This window comes from Peromyscus californicus, unplaced genomic scaffold (assembly GCF_007827085.1).
Source record: "Peromyscus californicus insignis strain IS unplaced genomic scaffold, ASM782708v3 Scaffold_8__1_contigs__length_139910024, whole genome shotgun sequence".
NCBI lineage: Eukaryota > Metazoa > Chordata > Mammalia > Rodentia > Cricetidae > Peromyscus > Peromyscus californicus.
This window is the reverse complement of record NW_026294606.1, coordinates 17719079-17742321: the sequence shown is the minus strand read 5'-3', so window position 1 is coordinate 17742321 and position 23243 is coordinate 17719079. Positions and strand designations below refer to the sequence as shown.

At 45.5% G+C, this 23243-nt stretch overlaps 1 protein-coding gene across 2 annotated transcripts in view; it reads left to right on the top strand.

Annotated features, from left to right (window-relative positions):
• The window catches only part of Cap2 (cyclase associated actin cytoskeleton regulatory protein 2), a 145917-nt gene that overhangs the window by 80920 nt on the left and 41754 nt on the right, over positions 1-23243 (top strand). For both annotated transcript variants that reach the window (XM_052729652.1, XM_052729653.1), the window contains 2 exons: positions 20503-20646; positions 20950-21035. In XM_052729652.1, the coding sequence (XP_052585612.1) occupies positions 20503-20646; positions 20950-21035 (230 nt within the window). The remainder of the gene's footprint in view (positions 1-20502; positions 20647-20949; positions 21036-23243) is intronic.

Below are 23243 nucleotides of genomic sequence, written 5' to 3'. Positions count from 1 at the left end.
ACGTGAGTTCCTACCTCCCACCCACTCATCTCGCCCCTCTGTATACCCCCCTCTTGCCCTGAGGGGCTTTCCACTGGCCATGGCTAAGGGCTCATTGATAATGAAAGGGTTTAGTAATTATCAGTAAAGTCATTTAAAAAGGAACACCGCAATGCCAGCCCGGCCTTCCCACCCCCCTCCTTTTCTGTATTTTGAATGTTCTTTCCCTTCCTCGTCAGAAAGCAGAGCCCGGTAAGAGCCTTCATCTCTCAGGCAGGATCCAAGGAGGGAGGGGAGGAGGAGAGCAGTAAGGCCAACTTTGTGCTCCTGTGGTCCAAGGTACCATAACACCCCCAGGGGCAAGGAAGTGGGAAAATATGAACTTCATTCACTGCTGCTGGAAATAAGTGAATGACTGGACACTTGGCATTCAAGTCCTAAAATTTAAAAGCCCCTCATACACAATTTCCTATGTTTGTAGACAAATGTGTTCTAAAACCCAAGAAGCCAGGAGAATTTTACAAAAGAACAGGACGTGAAACTCCCAGGCATTGTAATTTAAGCTCCAGCTGACTGTTAGTTTAAGTTCAATTTGAATTTTTTCAAGAAAGAAGCATAGATAAAAATTTTATATTTAAGTATTATGAAGGACATCATAAAAATACTCAACATGCCGGGTGGTGGTAGTCTACAGAGTGAGATCCAGGACAGGCACCAAAACTACACAGAGAAACCCTGTCTCAAAAAAACAAACAAAAAAACTACCTCAACATGTTCTTTACCAAGCTATCAAAAACTGTTACCTGAGACCAAGGATTTCTTTCCTCTCGCCAAACCCAAAGGCCTAACTGACGACTATTCTCATTAAGGTTCAGGTAAAGGTGGAGGTCTGAAGGAATGGAAACCTTCACTGCTGGCAAAATTGTAAACTTGTTGCAGCCACTATGGAAATAAATGTGGAGGTTTCTCAAAAAATGAAAAGTAACTGCCATAGAATCCAGCTACACCACTCGTGGTACATACATACCCTAACCTCTGGTCTTCATACATGTGCAGATGCTCCCCACACAAATGTACCCACATATGGAAACGTGCATACACCTACACCACACATACATACACACATAAAAATGAACAAGTAAGGCAGAGAGTGATTAAGACAGCCTGCATCAATCTCTGACTGACAAATGGACACAGACACGTGGGCACACACATGCATGTGCCTCTTCCTGTATACACACACAAAAAGCACAAGAGGGAACTCTCTGGGGGGGAAGCCAGGGGATTGGGGGATAGCAGTGGGAGAGGGGACTAGATGAGAACAACGCTTAATGATATGTATATTTGAAAATATAAAAAATTGAGGAAATGAGCCCCCCAAAACTGCATTACACATCTGTGGACTTCCCAGCATGCTTTGTGTTCTAATGGTATATTACTCTGATGGTCACTCTGGCCCCTGAGCTGCTGCTGGGCATGCACACCACCTCTCTTCAGCTTCTGGAACCAGCAGGTTCCTTTATTTCCTTAGCAGATGGCAGTTGCAGTGTTTAATAGCAACCTCCAAGCAAAGGACCTTGGAATCTCTCCTGGCTCCGTCTGCCATGCCAATGCATTAGCCCAGCACTCCATTCTTAGTTTTTTGTTTTTTATTTTATTTTATTTTACAATATAATTTAACTCTACATATCAGCCACGGATTCCCTTGTTCTCCCCCCTCCGGCCCCCCTCACCTTCCCCCCAGGCCACCCCCCATTCCCATCTCCTCCAGGGCAAAGACTCCCCTGAGGATTGAGATCAACCTGGTAGACTCAGTTCCAGGCAGGTCCAGTACCCTCCTCCCAGGCTGAGCCAAGCACCCCTGCATAAGGCCCAGGTTTCAAATAGCCAACTCATGCACTGAGCACAGGATCCAGTCCCACTGCCTGGATGCCTCCCAAACAGATCAAGCCAATCAACTGTTTCACCAATTCAGAGGGCCTGATCCAGTTGGGAACCCCTCAGCCATTGGTTCATAGTTCATGTGTTTCCTTTCGTTTGGCTATTTGTCCCTGTGCTTTATCCAACCTTGGTCTCAACAATTCTTGCTCATATAAACCCTCCTCTTTCTCGACAATTGGACTCCCAGTGCTCCACCCGGGGCCTGGCCATGGATCTCTGCATCCAGTTCCCTCAGTCATTGGATGGGGTTTCTGGCACGACAATTAGGGTGTTTGGCCATCTTATCACCAGAGTAGGTCAGTTCGAGCTGTCTCTCGACCATTCTTAGTTTTTATAATAGTCATGCATCATCTAGATAAATTTATATGTGTATATCTGTATGCACACATATATATATATATAGATATATGCCCACCTATGCAAATGTGAACAGCAGAAAAAGACTTCAGATGTACTCCTCTACCTCTCTCTGCCTATTTCTTTAAGGCAGGGTCTCTCCCTGAACCTGGGGCTCACATCTTCTCTGATAGACTGAAAGCCAGCTAACCTCAGAGATTCTTCCATCTCAAGGCCCCTTAGAACTGGGGTTACAAGCATGGACCAGATGCCTAGGTGCTGGGATCTGAACTCCAGTCCTCATTAGTGCTTACTAAGCACTCTTAACTGCCGAGTCATCGTTTCAGCTCCCACCACCCCATTCATTTTTAACATTCTCTTTTTTATTTAAACTTATTTCAAGAATTTCATACAAGAGGATTGTATTTGCATCATTTCCATCCATGCCTTTCCCCCTTCCAACTTCTCCCAGGTCCCCCACAGCTACCTATCAAATTATTGACCTATTCTTCTTTGTTATTACTGTACACATACACACACACACACACACACACACACACACACACTCACCTGTACTTACATGTATAACCTGCTGAGTCCATTTTAGGTTTCTCGTTTGTGTATGTGCTTAGAATTGCTTACTGTATGCTGAAGACACAGCAAAAAAAAAATAGAATTTATCATCATCATGCATACAGGGAGCTCTGTCCCTTGTCCCTTGTATGCCCCCAAATCTGTCCCTGCTCCTTCCCCTTGCCATGGCCTTCCTCAGTCAAACTGCCTTGACTGGTCTTTGCCTCTGTCTTGGAACTGTCAGTGAATGTCCCCTACCTGCTCAGTTGGTTACCCTAAACTTCTAACCAACCCACACAGGGCTCCTCAGTGACTCCATATTTCTTGATGACACAAGCAGAGATCCCCAAGATCACATCCCTGCCTGGTTTAACTGCCTCATCCCTCAGAAGACCCCCAAGGGGTCCTTAATCTTTGCCATTCAGGAAAGTGCACTCCTCTCAGCTGGGAAACTTTTCCCTCAGATTCCTTCTCATCCTTAAAGAATGAGAGAGGGTTGGCCTGTCTGACCCTCCCTCTAGACCAGTGTCCTTATGCCTGCACTTTCTGTGGCTCCACCAACGAGGACCATGGTGACTGTTCCTTTACAGAGCTGTCGATTCCTTCTGTGTGGAGCTCAGAGCCAGGAATATGGTTGATGTGGTGATTGATAATACTTCAATGAGTTTTATGCTGATTAAGGAAAATATGCATATTACAAGCCACAATTAATCTTTAAAATGAAATATCAAGCTAGGATATAGGTCAGCAATAGAGCCTTTGCCTAGCATGGGCAAGACCCTGGACTTGATCCCAGCAGATGGAAGGAAGACAAGAAAGAGAGAGGAGAAGGGGGAGGGAGGGAGAGAGGGAGGGAGGGAGAGAGGGAGGGAGGGAGGGAGGGAGGGAGGGAGGGAGGGAGGGAGGGAGGGGCAATGATAAATCTGCCTAAATCTCAGTTTCCCCCTGCTCAAAATCAGTGAAACCGATTCTTAACTACAAAGTCACTCTGAGACTATACATTTCTGTGGGGAAGCACCGTTGATCACATCGGAACATCTCTAGATAACCCCGATTTGCCTTAGTTCTGTCGCAGTTTGTATGACGAGTTAGCACTCTTGGCCTCTGACTGTACCTCTGGGAGTCCAGGGAAGAGGGTCGGGAGCATGGAGCATCTGCTGCTGCCTGTCCATTCTGCCATATGCATGTTATTAGCTCAGAGTGCAGACCCAAACTCAAGAGTGACTGCGGTGACCCGGCCCGCAGAACAAGCGCAATTGTGCTGTGCCCCAAGTTGCTGGCACACTTGCCTCTGCTAGCTGTATCCTGAGCTGCATCGCTTTCTGTGATGATGTGTGTAACTGCAAGTCTGAGGTGGTGGCACAGCTTCCTGGTTGGCTGTGACTGAGCATCTGCGTGTCCCATTTAGAACTGAGCACTCTGTGGCCTCTTGTCCTCTGCACCTTGACCCACCGTGGCTCTCTGTGCTAATCACCATCTACTGCAAATGGAAGCTGCTTTGCCATGGATTGGGAGATAGAGACACTGATCTGTGTGTAATGACGAGTCATTGAGAGTTGGTTTAATGCTATGTCTGTTCAGTGGAGTAACAGTGGTGGATTCGCCTCCGGGGCCAATGAGCTGTCAAGTCACGGGTTCTTTGGGGTATTTTATCCCTCTTGTGAATTTTAGCAACATACATCAAAATGAAATAAAATGTTACCTTATACAGATGGGGTATTTCTTCTTTTATTTAGGATTTTTTTTTCATACAATACATTTTGGTCCTTTTCTCCTCTCCCAACTGCTCCAAGATCCTCCCCAGCACTGAAAAGAAGTGGACACAACTTCTCACCCCTTACCAAGAAGCAATTTACAATTAATACCTGCTGGGAAAGGAAAATCAGTTTTCTACACTGGATGTGTTTTATTTCTGCTCTCTAGATCATATCTGGCTTTCTAGGAGCTTCATTTTAATTCATCACATCAACATTAGTTTCTGTTCATTCATCTGTCCAGTCTGTCGTCTGCTACAGGACACTGTGTTTACTATAAAAACTGTGAGCTGTGGCTGGCTCCATAAGCCAAGCATCTTAAATATTGTACTCTGTCCATTGCCTCAAGTAGTGAAAATTGAGTACTGCTGAAGCCAAGTTCAAAGATTTAATCTCTGTATAAGCCTGCTAGTTTCAGGAGATAATGAATAACTGACCTGGGAATTTAATAAATATAAATTTACCGCCAGTCACACACTGTACCCATAAACTCTGGCTATTGATCTCTCAAACCTTTGCTGCTGGCCAGAGTGTGGTGACTGAGCACAATCCACATCCAGGAGAAAAGTGTCCCAGAGCCTATCCATGATGGATAGTGCCCAGGCATACCATCCTTGCATGTGAGGAACAGGAAGTTTACGCACTGCAGCATCCTGGATTGGAACTGGATTATACTGAGCATGGGAACATACAGCCTACTTATACATCTGTTAGACTAAAGCGGAACTGGATTGTACTAAACACTGGAGTAACTAACCTGTTAATACCCTGAACAGAATAACACTGGAACTCTGTTGGCTGGAGGGAGGAATGCATGACAATTTATGCCTCGGGTGTAGTGAATCGAAAATTCAAAGTGTGCCCAAGCAAAGGCCATCGTCGAAGAAGCTTCTTTGTGTGGAAGATGGTGGATTGACTCTGAGATCCACAACTGGTGAACATGCAGAGAGTAAGAGACTGTAGAGTGTCCGGCTCTGAGTAGGACATTTGCAGCATATCCCGTCCCCCAGCAGGCTCAGGGCTCATCACAGGAGAGAGCGTGGAAAGACTGTAAGAGCCAGAGGAAGGAAACATCGACAGCAAGCCAGGGTTGGCCAGACATGACAGCTCAGTTGCACATATGGACGCACAGCTGCTGGGATACACACAACTTACACAGGATCAAACCAGCCAAAACACCACCACAGACTGAGGATGGGCTCACGAAGTCCCCACCCCGGGCGGAGGAGCTATTGGCCACCAATGGCTGCAGGGTGGAGGGGGGAGGAGGGAAGAGTTAGTTTTCCTTGGGGATGTGGCTCCTGGGAGACTGTCCAGGCTCCTGTAGATGGGCCATGCACATACGGGTAACACTAAGTGGACTCTGAATGTTTTTTTGTTTTGTTTTGTTTTTTTGTTCTTTAATGGGCATGCTAGGTTGGGAGGAGAAAGCGGTGGAGGTGTATTCTCAAACAATAAAAAAAAAAAGATATAAAACAGAAATAAAGGAATACTAGCAAAAACTAGAAGGGGACTGAGTGGAGTAAGGTGGGATGGAGGGGACATGGAAGACATTGGCATTTATTGCAAGTGATGTTAGTGAATTGTGCCTCCATGTCTAACATCTAACATGTCAAATGACTTATTATGTGTTGCTCTTTTGCTATGATGAACTTGGCATCTCAACTTGTCTGGTCCACAGGGTATTCAGATATTTGGTCCAATATGATGCTGGTTGAGGGTAGACAGTGTCTAAATCTGGTCTCCTTATCCTCTGCTAAAACTGGATCCTATCCTTCTGCTAAAACCGGATCCTCTTGCTATTCCCTCTTCTTGGCCAACGGTGACAGCATCCTCGTGGTTGCTCAGTTAGAGGGATGAGTCACTCTCCACTGCTCATTTACTCTGGTACTGTATCCAGCCTGGACTCTGCTTCTCCCAGCTCCAGCATGCTAACTCCAACCCCAAGAATTGCAGTGGTCCCTAAGATGATCTCCCTGCTCCCCTCCCTGCCCCCCACAATCTAGTCTAAAGACAGCGTGCAGATGATTCTTGGGAAAGAAAGTCATCCATGTCATCCCGCTGGAAACTGTGGCCATTCCCTTTAGTTTGGGATGAAAGCCAGACACAGATACTCTTCTACCGCCTCCTTATCATCTCAGACCTCACATTCCCCACAGCCGTGTTTCCCCACATGTTCCATGCCGGCCACACTTGTTGCTTGCTATTCCTGGAACACAGGAGACATTGGCCAGCCCTAGATCCTTCACAGTGACCATGTCCTCTGACCGGAAGCTCTTCCCACAGGCACCCACGTGGTCAGTGCCACTTAAGTTCTTCAGCTGTCCCTTTCTCAGTGAAATCTGAAGACTGACCTCCTATTTTAAGCAACTGGATCTTCCCCTGTCTCCCTCCCTCTCTCTCCCTTACCTTCTCCATCTCCTCCCTTTTCCTCCCCTCCCCTCCTCTCCTCTCCATGTAGCCCAGGCTGCCTTCTAATTCATTATATAACTGAGAATGACCTTGGACTTTTGATCCTCCTGCCTCCAGCTCCCAAGTTCTGGAATCTCAGCACCATTCCCCCAGTTTATGCAGTGCTGAGGGCAGAACCCCAGAGGCCTCAAACAGGCACTCTACCAACTGAGCCAACTCATCCCCCACCCCCATCCCGTGGCTATTTCTGAACCTTATCACTGAACTACTTCCCCCCACCCCCAGTGGCTTTTAACACCTAACATGTGGTATAGGATTGAGTTATTATGACCATGGCTCTTGGTCGGTCTCCCTCTGTGATGGTTAATTTTGTGTGTCAATTCCACTGAGCCCAGGCCTCACACACGGGGCACCCTGTCTACTTACTGAGTAAGTGAAGGGGCCAACGGTAACGAATGCCAGGCTAACTCTCTTTAGAGGTGTGTGGGTGGACAAAGCCAATCTGCCGCACCCATCGGGGAATCTGTCCCGGTTTCACTCTGTTGCTGTGATAAAACCACTCTGACCAAAAGCAACTTAGGGGAGGAAACAGTTGATTTGCCTCACGCTTCCAGGTTATGATCCATCATTGAGGGATGTCATGGCAGCAACTTGACCCAGAAGCCATGGCAAAATGCTCTTTACTGACTTGCTCACAGGCCCATGCTTAGCAAGAGCTAGCTTTCTTATAACCTAAGACAACCTTGGCAGGGAATGGTGATGCCCGCAGTGGGCTGGGCCCACCTACATCAATTAACATAAAGATAATCCCTCATAGATATGCCCACCGACCAATCTGATCCAGGCAGTCCCTCAATGAGACTCCCTTCTCAGGTAACGCCAAGCTCTGTCAAGGTGACCCCAGTTAAAGCTAATTAAAACAGAGCCCATTATTTGGTAAGATAAGGGGGAGCAGCAGGAATGGGGTGGGGGACAAGAGAGGGTAATGCAGGAACAGTATGATCACAGTACATCATACACACACACACATATACACATGTATGTATAAAATGTCCGAGTGAGCCCCATCTTATGCATAATTAATATATGCTAACAAACACTTTAAAAGCAGGGCTGGACAGATGGCTGAGTTTTTCACTTGCCTGCTGTAAAAGCATGAGGACCTGAGTTTGCACTCCCAGCACTCACCCACCTGATGCTAGGAGTGGTGGCCCATGCCTGTAATCCCAGCACTGGGGAGGTGGAGGCAGGCAGCTTTCTGGAGCTCACTGGCCAGCCAGGCTAGCTGAGTCTATGGGCTCCAGGTTCAGTGATGGGCATTGTGTCAAAATACAAGGTGGAGTTCAACAAGATGAGCATCAACCTCTGACCTCTATGTGTGCACGAATACATGTATGGGTACACACCAAACACACGTACACACAAAGAGAGAGGGAGAGAGAGAGAGAGAGAGAGAGAGAGAGAGAGAGAGAGAACCAAAAAAAGAGATTTGGAGTCATGTGATCTATGGAATAAAGTAACCTTAAATCAAGAAAAGCACAGGATTTTAATTATCCAGGTCTTCTTGGTTATTTCCAAGGAGACCTGTCTTAGTTGCTTTTCTTTTGCTGTTATAAAAAAAAAAACTCAAGAGATGAAGAGTTTATCCTGGCTCATAGTTGGAGGTTACAGTCTGTCCTTCACAGCCAAGAAGTCACAGCAGCAGGGCTTGAAGCAGCTGGTCACATGGCACCCACAGCGGTGAAGCCGAGAGCTTGTGCTCAGTTCGCTTTCTCCTTTTCCTACCATTTGGAGATCCTGTCCTAGGGAATGGTACTGCCCACAGTAGGCAGGTCTTTGTACCTCAGCTAACCTTGTGTAGACAATCCCCACAGGCGTGCCCAGAGGCCTGTCTCCCAAATGGTTCTAGATCTCATTAAGTAGACAATTAAAATTAACCATTGCAGCCTCCCAGCCCCAGACTTGGAAACGAAGTCTCCCATTGGCTGTCAGTTTGCAGAGAATGCAGAAGTCTTGTGCTGTTGCTTCTTCATAGTTGACTGTTAGACACACAAGGACGGGTGATAAGAAAAAAGAACGTAGGAGAGGAAAGAGGAAAGAGTGACGCTGCCATCAGAGGGGATGATTAGAAGTGGGCACAAGGTCCCACCAATGACAGCAGAGATGGAAGTAAAGGACAGAATAAAAAAACAAAACCAAAGGTGATGCCCTCACTCCCAGATGATGACAGCTCTGGAAAAGAGTCTCCAAAGAACGAGGCAGATGCCAACCAGAACAAATCACTGAAAAACGTGTACCTGCAGCCACTCCCATCGCTGTCATTTCATATAGAACTATAACAATGTATCCCACCGGTCAGATGGAAAAATATGCAGATATTTGGAATTGGCGGGGGATTTTTTTTAATAAATTCTGATTAATGTTCTTAAGTCAAAAATTACTGAAACTATTTTTGCTTGTGTGTAGTTAAAAAAAAGTAACGATTTTTAAAAAAAATAACCCTACAGCCACTCTTTGGGAGCTGTGTGGCAGGGGGAGCAGGGAGCTTCTTTAACCCCATGAAATGCCCTTAAGAGCATCTCCATGGTAATGACAAAAAATACCCAGAGAGGAGGCGGTTGAGCGCAAACAGGGTGAGGAACCGACAGATCTCTGTGGCTCCCCCAGCCACCCACAGGCCTCCTGTAGACGTGTTCCATGGAAATATGGTCCTTAGAACACTGGAGGGAAGAAGGAGGAGGAATTCAATTCCGTGAGGAAAGACGATTAGGAAACATCAAGTGATGCAAAGGAGTAAGCTTTGGCAACCCCACCTAAGAGGAACTGAGAGTCGAAAGAGGGACATCATACCCAGCACCCCTTCTCCTGACTCAGTGGACCAGGATGCCCTGTTTGTGTTTATGTTAAGGCTTAAGAAAAACAACAGAATGCTGTAATGGTTCATCACAGCGGAAGTGGGTTCTGATCAAGGATGATTGACACTAAGATTTGATGGACAGATCTGATGTCAGATAATGGTTGATCTAGCCCTTGGGGTGTTCTAAGACTCCTAGGACATTGCTAAAGTTGCTTACATTGCTTGAGTGGCTACAGCTTGATGTGATCTCAGCGGCATTCTGCATGAGTCTCTGAGACTAAATCTGCCCGTGCTTTCATCACAGCCACTTAATCCAGGGGAGAGAAGATGGCTCCTTGGAGACATGTGACTGTGCCAGAATCTTCCAGATGGGGCCTGGGGTAGTTTAAGCTGAGATGTATCATCAGAAAGTAAAGACAACGGGTGGGCAAGCAATCAGCACACTGTATGGCACGCAGCCAGCAGCCATCGGATGTCGGCAAAATAAAAAACTAGATGCCTGTCAGAAGCCTTTATATTCTTCCTAATTCAGAGGACTCACTTGTGTGTGCTGTATACTGCCTTTGGCTTTCTAAAGCTGGTGAACTGACACTGCTTTAGCACTTTTCTCCAGTGTGCAAGCCCAGAGAGTTGGCAAAGTCCTGTAGAAAGCCCTCGTGCCTCTCAGCTGCGGTGTGCACAGCCTCAGAGTAAAAGTATAGGTGATTACAGCTCCATCACTGTCAGCAGCCAGAGGGAATGTCCCAGGTAGCGTGGCAGTGATGTTCACTCAGTTCTACCAATCCAGTAATTGAAAGAATAATGAAATGGAGGATGAGAGTTCTCGGCCTCCTTGTCTGTTCTTTTAGGTTGACGGTGGATAGCCAGGTTAAGTTCATTTTCAACTTCGTTCCCTCCTTCTGTGTTCTCTCGCCACGGAATCTGAATGTCCTTATTTGTCATAGCTCAGTAAAGACTCCCTGCTGCCTTCTTGGATCCCAAATAATGTATTCATTCCGTGTCCCCGCCATGAATGCAGCCTTTGTCCATTTTGTCAAGTCCTGATGTAGGAAAGAGACACCGGATTCCATATGTGTCCTGTGTTCCTGTTAGCTCGCACACCAGTGCAGGAATGGAAAAGACATGTTTTCTTTACTGGGGGTGTTTTCACCTTCATGTACTCACTGTAAGTCACTTTGCCTACCGGAACAGCCTGGAATCTGATAGCCCTAGGATCCTGCTCTAGTATGAACTATACATATTCTGATAGAACTACACGTACCCACATCGCAAAAGCTATTAATCTTAATCTGAAGAAGCAGCTAGTGTAAGGGCTCTGTGTTGGGTGTGTGTGTGTGTGTGTGTGTGTGTGTGTGTGTGTGTGTGTGTGTGTGTTGATTGACCACTGACCCTCACTGTTGCTTGGGAGATATGATGAGGACCCAAACCAGTGTAGGTCACTGTGTTTAATATTCGCATAGCCATTGAACTTGGCTGCTTCTGTCATACACCCACTCACCTGAAAAGTGTCTGGCGGCGAGCACTTAGAGAAAATTACGGCCCTGTGTCATGTCAATAGAACTGTGCTCTGGTTGTTTGGTTCCATTTATTTTTGTTCCGCTTCTTGATTTTTTTTTTTTGAGTCAGGGTCTCTTGTATCCTAGCCTGGTTTTTCACTCACTGTGTAGCTAAGGCTGGCCTTGAACTGGCTATGTAGCTAAGGTTAGCCTTTAACTTCTGATCCTGCTGCCTCTGTCTTCTAAGCACTGAGATGACAGTAATGAGCCAGCAAGCCTCAGAAGGTTGGCTGAGGAATTGCAGAACATTTTCACAGAGAATACTTTACATCAAAATTGCCCAATTTGTAACCAAAAGTTCAACCATTGTAAGGAAAATGGAACAAGTTGACATCAAACTTCAATGCCAGCCCCCGGGTCATATCTATATAGTGCTTTGTCACTGACCTCTGGTTTCCAGGTGATTTTCATCAAAAGCCAGTGAGGGATGTCATCATGTGACCCTGTCATCATGGTTTCCTATGCTTTTTATTTTTGATGCCTGAGAAGGTTGCTTTATAAACAAAAGCTAAGGCTGTTACTGAAATAAAATCTGCTTATGAGTGTAATGTGCCATTAAAGCTTTTCATGGAACAGTTAGGTACAAGTGGGTGGGTGTTACGAGCTTCTCTCCAGGGGCTGGAGAGATGGCTCAGCGAGGAAGAGTGCTCACTGCTCTCGCAGAGGACCTGGGTTCAATTCTCAGCAACGACATCAAGGTTGCTCACAACGCCTGCCACTCCAGTTCCAGAGGATCCAACACCCTCTGGTGGGACACACATGATGCATGCACATAAACCCGTGTACGCACACACGCATACACATATTTTTTTTCAATTATTACATCTTTTTAAAAAACAAGAACAAGACAAAATTCTCTCCAGGCGTCAGGATGGTGGTGATGCAACTGCATACAGCAGTTACCCCTGGTAGACTAAGTCACCAAGTTCAAATCTTTAATTTTATTTTTCAAAGAGAAGCTGGAGGACAATCTAGAGTTGAAAAGATGCCAACAGCAGAGCCAGAAAACTAAATCTTGGCAGCTGCCAGCAGATGGAGAATAGAGAAGAAAAGAGGAGAATAGGCATGCCACTTAAGTTCATCAGCGTGGGGGTCAGCCACGCATGTGGTAGGGAGCGAGCATTCGAGAAGAGAGAAGAAGCCCAGAGTACCTGAGAACTTGTACTCAGGCTTAGGGCAGCATCCAAAAGACAGAGCTCTGAAAAGAGAAGAAAAAGGAAACGTTCAGGAATTCTGAGTCAGAAGGATGGGCAGACCCAACCCCTTGGCAGCTTGCAGGGACTGCCCTAGTGGGAAATTCTTACTAGGTTTTATTCCTAAAGAATGATTTTTAGGGAATGTAAGTCTTTGGGATCCTTCAGTGGTTTTGTTTTGCTATTTAGAGACAAGGGCTCATGTCACCCAGGCTGGCCTCCAACTATGTAGCTGAGAGCAACCTTGAACTCATGGTTTTGCCTCAGCCTACCAGTGTTAGGATTATGAAATGTGTACCACCACACCTGTTTATTCAGTGCTGGGAATTGAACCCAGAGCGTTGCCGGTGCTAGCTGAGCTCCGTGAACTGAATCACACCCCCAGTTCCCTGGGTTATTGGTCCTATAACAAGGTGTTTATTTAACCCATATTTTAAAATTTCAAGCAATGTGTTATATTATTCATTATAATGACAACAATTTATAATATCATGTACAGTCGTAGTACTCAAAAAATAAGAACTAAATACTAGTAAAAGCCAAAGTAATAATGGTTGATATTTGGTATTGTGGTTTGCTAAGAAATATTGCTTGGTATAAATTTTCTAGAAGTTTAAATGCAGTAGGATCCCATCACTGAACGATCTCTGGGTTTGGGAAGGTAGCTCCGGGGATTAAAGGCTTGCTACACAGGCGTGAGGACCTGAGTTTGGTCAACCCCCAGAACCTATGTGGAAAAGCTATGCATGGTAGCACCTGCTTGAAATCCCAGTCCTGGGGGCAGAGACAGGAGGATCCCTGGGTTCACTGGCCAGCCAGCTACCCTCTTCTGCTCGGCAAGCTCCCAGCCAATGGGAGATCCTGTCTCAAAAAACAAAAGTGAGTGGCTTTGAAGAATGACGCACGGATTGACCTTTCACCTCCACATGCATACACACGCACATACACACACGAATCCATGCACACACACACACACACACACACACACACACACACACACACACATACAGATCTACCCACATAAACACATGCACACACATATACAAAGTCCAAATTTTAAGCCGGGCTTGGCGGCTCACACTTATAATCCCAATTTGGGAAAGTGAGGCAAGAGGATTCCAGCAAGTGTGAGGCCAGCCTGGGCTACAAAGTAACCTCTCCGCCATTCTGAGACTCACAATGAGACCTCATCTCAAAAAGAAAAGTCGGAAGTTTACTGTGTTATATTTTCAGTTGTTAGGGTTTGGGGTTTTTGTTTGTTTTTTGTTTTGTGTGTGTGTGTGTATGTGTGTGATGTGCGCATGTATGCTTGTGCCTTTTACTAGAAATATGATGAGTCCTATGGTGGCCTTGAATTCATTTTGTAGCTAAAAATGATCTGAAACATTTTTGATGATTTGTTTTGATTTTTAATTATGTAAATGGAAGGCGGCATTGCACATGGATGTAAGTGCCCATGGGCACTAAAGATGTCAGATTCCCAGGAGCTGGAGTTACAGGAGGTTGCGATACATGTTGGGAACTGAACTCGGGTCCTCTGTAAGAGCAGTATGCACTCTTAACTGTTGAACCACGAATCCAGCCCAACCTTGGACTTCTTATCCTGCCTCTGCCTCCCATGTACTGGAATCATAGGCCCACCACCATGCCCAGACCTACATGCATACAGGCAAACACTACATCCAACCAATCCCCAGACTCCAAATTTTGCTTAAGTTCCTGCATTGTAATGGCACCTTTGTCTGAAACCATCATTTCTAAAATGATGAATATCTCACAGTACCTATGCTATAGTTAGATCTAAAATATCTCCCAAAAGATAACTAAAACTAAACTCTTTCTTTTTAGGGGGAGGGGGTGATTTCTTTTTCTTTTTGCTTTGTTTTGTTTGGGCTTTTGGGTTTTTTTTGTTTTGTTTTGGTTTTTGTTTGTTGTTGTTTTTCGAGACAGGGTTTGGTGCCTGTCCTAGATCTCGCTCTGTAGACCAGGCTGGCCTCGAACTCACAGAGATCTGCCTGGCTCTGCCTCCTGAGTGCTGGGATTAAAGGTGTGAGCAACTGCCGCCCAGCTAGCTTGTGTGTGTGTGTGTGTGTGTGTGTGTGTGTGTGTGTGTGTGTGTGTGTGTGTGTGTGTTAAACTCTTGATCCTCAACTGGCAGCACTTGAGGTGGTGAAAACCTTCTGAAGTGAGGCATAGTTTCAGGAAGTAGTCACTGAGAGCATGCCAATGAAGAATATTTTGGGATCCTGCCTCTCTCCCCCCTCACCATGCTTCCCCACCACCCTAAGGTGGTTTTTTTGTTCAAATATGTCATCCCACCCAGCCTCCCCAGTGGAGTTCTGACTTGCCTCAAAAGCAATGGAGCCAGCTAGCCATGGCCTATAAACCTCTGGGAAGTCTGAGCCGAACAAATACTTCTTCCTTTTGAGTTGTTTTCCCTTTGACATTTTGTCACAGCAACAGAAAGTTTCCCAGTACAACTCACTAACAGTGCATCGATGGAGTTTTGTCTATTGATAGGCTTGCTGGTTTGAATGGCTTGAATTCAACTCAAAACCATTCTTTGTTATTTTTTTTTAATTTTTGAGATTATAATATAATTACAATATTTTCCTTTTTCTTTCCTCCCTCCAAACCTTCCCATGTACTCCTCCCTCCTCTCCTTCAAATTCATAGCCTCTTTTTTCACTCAGTTACTGCATGCATATATATTCGTATATATGAATATATTTTCCTAATATGTATTTCTAAATCTAACTAGTTCAGTCCATATCCTGTTACTTGTATGTGTGTTTTCAGGTCTGACCTTTTGACCCTGATGAACAGTTGAGATGCCCTTCCCTGGGGAAGACCACCTCTCCCTTTGCCAGCCTTTCTCGGTTGCCTATAGTTCTTGGTGTAGAGTTCAGGCCTCATGGGCACTTTCTGGACCCATCTGACATGGTCACTGGTGTCACCCTTGTTCGGCTCACGTCTGGGTGATGTTTGGTCGTGTTGGTGAGACTATATGGATGTAGCTTCTGATGTTGCTAGGAGACACGATCTCACAGCAAACTCCCTGATCCCTGGCTCTTACAATCTTAAAAAAAAATGTTTTTCTTTATTCTTGAGAATTGCATACTTGTACATAATGAAATATTCCCATTTTAGTCCTTCAGCTCCATCGCCCCATATTTTTCCAACCCATCCACCTCCCGCGTCATTCCTTCTGCTTTGTCTTGTTTTTATAACCCACTAAATATGGTTCTTGATGCCCATGTGTGCACGGGTGTGGAGCCATTCTCCGGGCCAAAGACTCCTCAAACTGAACAGCCATTATTGTATTGTATCGTTATTTTTGAACACATTTATAATACCCACCTATAGAAATTTTCCCCATGGTGGAATTAGAATATTCTTTATTTACTTGTATTTCCCATCTATATTTTCCAGTGTTTCCAGTGAGCAAATATTAATTTCATAATCGGAAAAAGAAATCTTTTTACAAAATGACTTGGTCATTTTCTACTTGACATAAAACTATAAAAGAGCCATGCATTCCAGGATCTGGAGAGATAGCTTAGGGGTTAAGAGCACTGGCTGTTCTTCCAGAGAACCTGGGTTCAATTCCCAGGACCCACATGGTAACCCATAACTGTCTGTAACTCCAATTCCAGGGAATCCAATGCCCTCTTCTCCCCTGCAGAATCCTACATGTATGTGAGGCACATAAGCTCACATAGCTACACATACATACACTAAAAGTTAAAGATAAATAAATAATTTTTTAAAGAACCTTGTGTTCCAAAGGCTGGCAAAATGACTGTGAGGGAAAAGACCCTACCCCTGAGCCTGCTGACCTGAGCTTGATCTCCAGAACTGAATGGCGGAAAGAGAGTTGACTCCCACAGACTTTCCTTTGAAGTTCCCTGGTGCGCACAAAATCAGTAAATAAAAATGCAATTTTTTTTTAAAGAACCCTTGGCTCTAGAAGCAACTAGCCAGTTTTCTTGCTATTCTGTGCCCATCTTTAAGGTCAAGGTTCAGTTTGTTGCTTCTCTTACAGAACTGCCGGAGAGATTCGGTTTGCCTTTTTGGGTAGTCTCTTCGAAGCTTGCTGATAAAAACCCTTCCATTTTACTTTCTGCAAAACAGTCCAGTTCCTTCTGAAGCTAAATGGAGATGGAGCTGATAGCAGAGCCCTGTTCTTCAAGTTCAGAGTATGCAAAGGCCGTAAAGACACAGTCCTGGGATAGTCTCCCAAGCACAAAAACACGGCCTTGCTCACTGGCCTCTTCCCTTCCCATAGGACCATGTGTGACTCGGTCTGTTCCACAGACACCAGGGACAGAAAAGATTTGGAGGCTTGTCTTCACAGCTTGAAATTTATTTTCTTTCAGGAAATTGTCTTTGGAAACAGAAACCCACAGGAAATGTGGTTTTTTTTGGTTGTTTTGTTTTGGAGAGAATTTAAAATCATTCCAAAATATACCAGCCGTGTATTTTGTGTGTGAGTTCGTGTGTACATATATGGGTGTATGTGTGTGCGAAGAGCGTCTTCCTCAATTACTTATTTTTTGAGGCGAGGTCTCTCACTGGATCTGGAACTGGCTCCTGAGACTGGCCAGGCCATGGTGCTGCCCACCATCTTCTCTCGTTCCATCTTCCGGGCACTGCAATTCCAGGCAGGTGCAGCCACACACAGCTTTCTTAAAAATGTGCACGCTGGAGATCCAAACCCATGTCCTCCAGCTTGTGCAGCAAGCACTGCACTGACTGAACTATGCCCTCTCTAGTCCCTGGAGCTGTGTCTTGAGACCACCACCATTATATGCTAAGAAAATAAGTACACGGAAAACCAGGACACCGAACTCAGAAGATGGCTCAGTGGATAAAGCACTTGCCCACTTGCCCGGCAAGGATGAGCACCAGAGTTCGGATCCCCGGAACCCACATCAAAATCTGGGCAGACATAATGGCTGCCTGTGATCAGAACACTCACAAAGCCAAGACCAGAGGCTCTGGGACAAAGCAGCCGCCACACTCACCAGAACTGGTGAGCTTTGGGTTCAGTGAGAGACCCTGCCTCAATAAACAAGTGGGGAGCAATTGAGAAGGACACCTAACATCAACTCCAGGTCTCCACACATGCACACACTAATGCACCCACACACGAATTTGCCCACACACACTCCAACACACATGTACATGTACACATACAACCTACATAAACACAGCAATAATAATAATAATAATAATAACAATACAGGATGCCTTACTGGGGATTCAGCTCAATAAGTAGACTGTTTGCCTAGTTTGTGCAAGGCTCTGGGTTCAGTTCCTATCAACACACACACACACACACACACACACACACACACACACACACACACACAATCTCTTTCTATAGTGGGAAGAGCTTTTGTAAGCTTAACTGACATCAATGCAATTCAGCTGTATTTATTGAGTATTCCTAAAAGATGCCTAATAAGCAGGTAGAAGGGTGTCTGAGGTCCTCCCACACTGCTGCTGCACTGACGTCTGCACACTAAGCTTTGATTGAAATCACATGTTCACTCTGGTATTCTTTAGTCCAGCTATGAGAGTTCGGGATGAACTGGGGGAGAGAAACCGCTTTACAGCACGAGCAGGTCTGTTGGCACAGGGTGAAGGGTAAAGCGTTTGTTAGCTTTGGTAGAAGCAGGATTTGCTCTTCTCTTGACTTTTTTAAACTGATGAAAGTTCTTCAGACAATTGCCAAATTAAGGCAAAAAGGGAACTTTCTTGATATTTATGATGCTCCCATCAGATAACCAATATAAAATATATTCCAGAATTCTGTGTCTCCTCAGACTTCAGTTTGTTCTTGGGATGTTAGAGATAAACAAAGTTGGTCTTAATAAATCTCTCCAACATTGTAAATACACAGTTTCTGGTTCTTTCTCTTCTTGGGGCAAGAGGCCAGGTCCCACCAGGAATTTAGATATTCTGGCCTTTCTCAAAGATGTTGCAGTTTAGCCAAGTGCCAAGAGCAAGCAGGGCCTTCTCCATGGCTTTGCCACAGCTGAGGACCACTGGCCTCTGAGGAGACAAGCACCACCCTTTTGATCCAGTGATTGAATCTGAATTGAGGAAAAAGTCCCTAGAGAGAGAAATATTTGCTTTCTAAAGGTTAAAATTCCAAACCTGGTATGGTGATGTGCACTGCAATCCCAGTCATCAGAAGGCAGAGGCAGGAGAATTTCTGTGAGTTTGAGGCTAGCCTGGTCTACATAGAAAGTTCCAGGGACCTTCCTCCCTTCAGTTGCTTCTTGTTAAGTATTTAGTCACAGAACACGGAAACATGCTACTACTCTAATGTGAACTATTACATGGCTGCCATAACCATCACTTGGAATTATTGTGTACCTCCCTGGGGCCAGAGGTTTAAAATACAGCATCTCCTGTAACCTAGAGGCTGCAGAGGTCGTTAGCTTTCATTTGTGCCAGATGCAACCAACGATCAGCTGAAGGGATTTGCTCAGGGCCCCGTGGATGGTAAGTGGCAGAGGGGAGATTTGAAACAAGGTCTTTCTAACTCCAAAGCCCCTTTGGATAGCATCTCCCTTAGAAGACATAGCACGGGGTTTACAGTCAGAGCAGATCCTAGGAGCCGCTGTGGCTGAGCGTAATTTCTTCCCCTATGGTCTATTGCTTATGTCCCAAAGGACTGTCCTTTGGCGTATGACACACCACTGCAGCAGTGACTGTGACCACCTAGGGAGTTTGTCAGATCTTCCCAATCCTGCCCAGTCATCCCCAAGACCAGGTAATGAGTATTTGGCAGGGAGAGATGGCAGATGGCTCCAGTGTGTAGGCCAGGTTGGAAAGCATTGCTCTGAAATGTTGGTTGTTTTTTTTGTTTTTGTTTTTGGTTTGTTTGTTTGTTTGTTTTAATGAAAGAGTTGTGAGGAACTTTTCCGCTTTCCCTCCTGCAAACAAGACTGAGTAAAATTCTGCTGAAAGCAGGGCCGTTGCTGTTTCCTTGGTGTGCACGTGCACACACAGACCCCACCTTTGTATCTGGCTCTTCAGCGCCTGGAGGAAGCAGAGAACACTCAGATCACCCGTGAGGCCTTCAAAGCAGCCATGGTGCTGTGGGGCTCTCATCTCTGTGGTACCTTGCAACTCTGCCCACATAGTTTTGAAAATCATGTTACTGTAACTAGACAAATCATTTGTTGAATTAGTCACAAGTGAATGTGACTGTGCATGGGCTGAGGACCGTGTAGAAAGTCGAATCGAGCTAAGGTCATAAAATATGATAAATCATGACATCACGATGGTCTTTTCTGGGTGGTGGTAGGAACAGGATTTTACCCTCTAGCCAGGCTGGTCTCAGATTCGAAGCAGTCCTCCTGCCTCAGTCTCCTAAGTGCTGGGGTTCCAAGAATGAGCCACCACGTCCAGCCTTGTTGTTGCTACCGCTGCTCTTGTTTGGATCCAGATCTGTCTGTCACCCAAGCTGTTTATTGTAGTATTTTCCACCCACAGTTGGTTGAACCCACAACAGTAGTACCCGGGCATACCGAAGACTGTTCTGCATCAACGTAACAAGGGCTGAGGCTGAGCTCACTGCTGGAGCGCTTGCCTAGCATGCCATTGGGGATTTAGGTTTGGTCCCTAATACTGCCAAGAAAGAAAGAACAAGAGAAGAAGGAGAGAGGGAGATGGAGAATGGTGGGGTGAATGCAAGAAAGAGAGAGTTTAGGGAAGGGAAGAAATGTTTCATTAATATAATGAAGAAAACCACCCTCTTCCGCAAGATGGTCGCATGTTCCTTTCAAATCCCCAACCCATGGCAAGCCCTGGGTGGTCCTCTCAGGCCAGTGTGCACAGAGGGTCTGTCTGTCCACAGTAACCGACCCAACGTTTGCCTACAGAACGAAGTGGCTGTCCTTCTGAAACCCATCTCGGAGAAGATTCAAGAAATACAGACTTTCCGGGAGAAAAACCGGGGAAGCAGCATGTTCAACCACCTCTCTGCGGTCAGCGAAAGCATCCCCGCCCTGGGGTGGATAGCTGTGGTGAGTCTGCATGGAATGCCACCCTCCACCTCGTCACATGTTCGGGGACCTCCGGGGCCACCTTCAGGTTCCTCCATCCGTATCTGGTGCACTGATCAGGACCCCTTCCAGGCTGGGTGTGCCAGCTTTCTGTTAGCCTGTGAAGGCCCAGTGCTCCCTACTCTGAGATGGGAAAATGTTCCTCCAGCCTTTACAGAACGCTAACCCAGTGTTCTGTTGCTTTTCTTCTGCTTCTTAGAGGTATTTTCTTTCTTATCCTGTTTTTTTCTCTTCTATGCTTGGGTGACGGTCCTGTTTTCTCAGTCCCCCAAACCTGGTCCTTATGTCAAGGAGATGAATGACGCTGCCACCTTTTACACTAACAGGGTCCTGAAGGATTACAAACACAGGTATGTACCTTCTTTTACTGGCTGTGTTTTCCGTTGACCACCTGTCAGACACTTGCTCCTAAAATGTAATATATATTTAATCACCAATTCCTGTCCTAGTCTCTTCATTGGCACACTGAGTAACCTTAAGACTAAAATCCCGTATTTGAGCTTCGAACCTGTGGCCCAGCACTTGGAAGGCGGAAACAGAAGGATAGGGAATTCAAGGTCATCTTTGCTACACTGCAAATGTGAGATGTGCCTGAGCCACATGAGACCATGTCTTCAAAAAATAAATAGGCCATTGAGAAGACTCAGCAAGCTTTGATCTGATTTCAATTCCTTCACCTCACACAGTAGAGAGAATCAGTTCCCCCAGGTGTCCTATGATCCCCACGTGCACACCTTGGAATGCATACCAACACATATACACACAAAAGTTACATGAATAAATGTAATAAGAAAACAAAATAAGGGACTGGGGTTGTTCCGGTTAGCAGCCTTTTCTGCTCTTCCAGAGGACCGGAGTTTGGTTGCATCGTGCAGTTCACAACTTCAACTCTAGGGGACCTAACACCCTCACGTGGCCTCTGCAGGCACCTACATGCATCTGCACACACCCACACAGGGGGACACATATAAGGATAAGTTTTTAAATTTTTTAAATCTTTAAAAAATACATTTTAGCCAGGCATGGTGGTGCACGCCTTTAATCCCAGCACTCGGGAGGCAGAGGCAGCAGATCTCTGTGAGTTCGAGGCCAGCCTGTTCTACAAAGCGAGATCCAGGAACGGCGCAAAGCTACACAGAGAAACCCTGTCTTGAAAAACAAACAAAAAGTACATTTTAAAATTCCAGTTTTGTAGGGAAAGCCACATGGAGAAGGGACTCAGATTCCTAGACGTCACAGCCGTTTATAAAGAAAGCTGCCTTGGTTCTCTTTCAGGGAATAACTGTCCCCACTGGACCACATGTCACTACGTTATAGATTTCTGTCCTTAAAGAATGAGCCTGTATGCTGCAACTTTTTTTTTCTTTCGTGCTTTGAGACAGAGTCTCTTGATGTATCCCAGACTGGCCTCAAACTCATGGCTGTTCTCCTGTCTCAGTCTCCCACGTGCTGGAATTACAGGCATGTGCCGCCAAGCCCAGTGGAAACTTCCACCAACCAAAGCGGAGGTAGTGAATGACTAAACAGAAGGAATGGAGGAGTCCAGAGGGGTGAGACCATGAACCAGGCCAAAGGGAGCAAAACCAGATTAAACTGAACTGAAATCGGATCTAGAGGGCAGACAGCTGTTGTCTGAACGAAACTCAACAGCTGTTGAAAGGACAGGTGAACCGAGAGGTTTTGTCTGGAGAACCAGCATGGAAAGATCTGGTATCCAACAGCCCAGATAATGGAGCCTAGAGAGAATGATCAGAGGTCAGAAGGAAAATACAATCAAATGGAGATAGACCAGGTGGAGGAGATGTTTAGGAAAATATCTCTTAACCTATTTACAGATTATCACAAGAGTCCTCATCCTCCAGTGAGGTCACAGCTGGCTAAGTGTGCCATGGCCAGTCCCTGATGACTAACGAAGGAACTGAGACAGAAATAAGAGAAGTGGTCTTCCACTGTCTGGCTCTGGACTCGAGGAGTTCCCCATCCAGCTCCTGAGTGGAGCCAGCAGAAATGGCCATCAGTCACCAAGCACGGGGCCTCCTGGGGACATCTCTTCTTTATTCCAGACTGCTCAGATGGAAGGAAGCCAGAGGACCTGAATTCTCTAGATTACCACCTCAGTTATCTTACTAATGCAGACCTGAGCATCAGAACCAGAAGACACATTTTACATAGAACATAGACAAATGTATAGCAGATCCAAATACCTACCATGTTCTAACCCGTTGGCCGAGATGGTACCCATTCAAAATTTGCATTGCTTTTTTCCAAGTGGAATCTTTTGGGGGGAGGAGATGTCTTCTAGGAGGCTTTTTTTTTTTTTTTTTTTTTTTTGGTTTTGGTTTTGAAGCAAGATCTTATATGAATCCCAGTGACTAGCTTCAAATTCATGATCCTCCTGCCTCAGCCCACTCGGTGCCAGGAAGGCAAGTATATACCACCACACCAAGCTATTTTTTAAATCAATATTTATTCACTATATAAGAATATTGGTAACATATTTGTGAGGTTATAGAGAATTATAATACAAGGAATCATTCCACTTATTTGTTCCAACAATT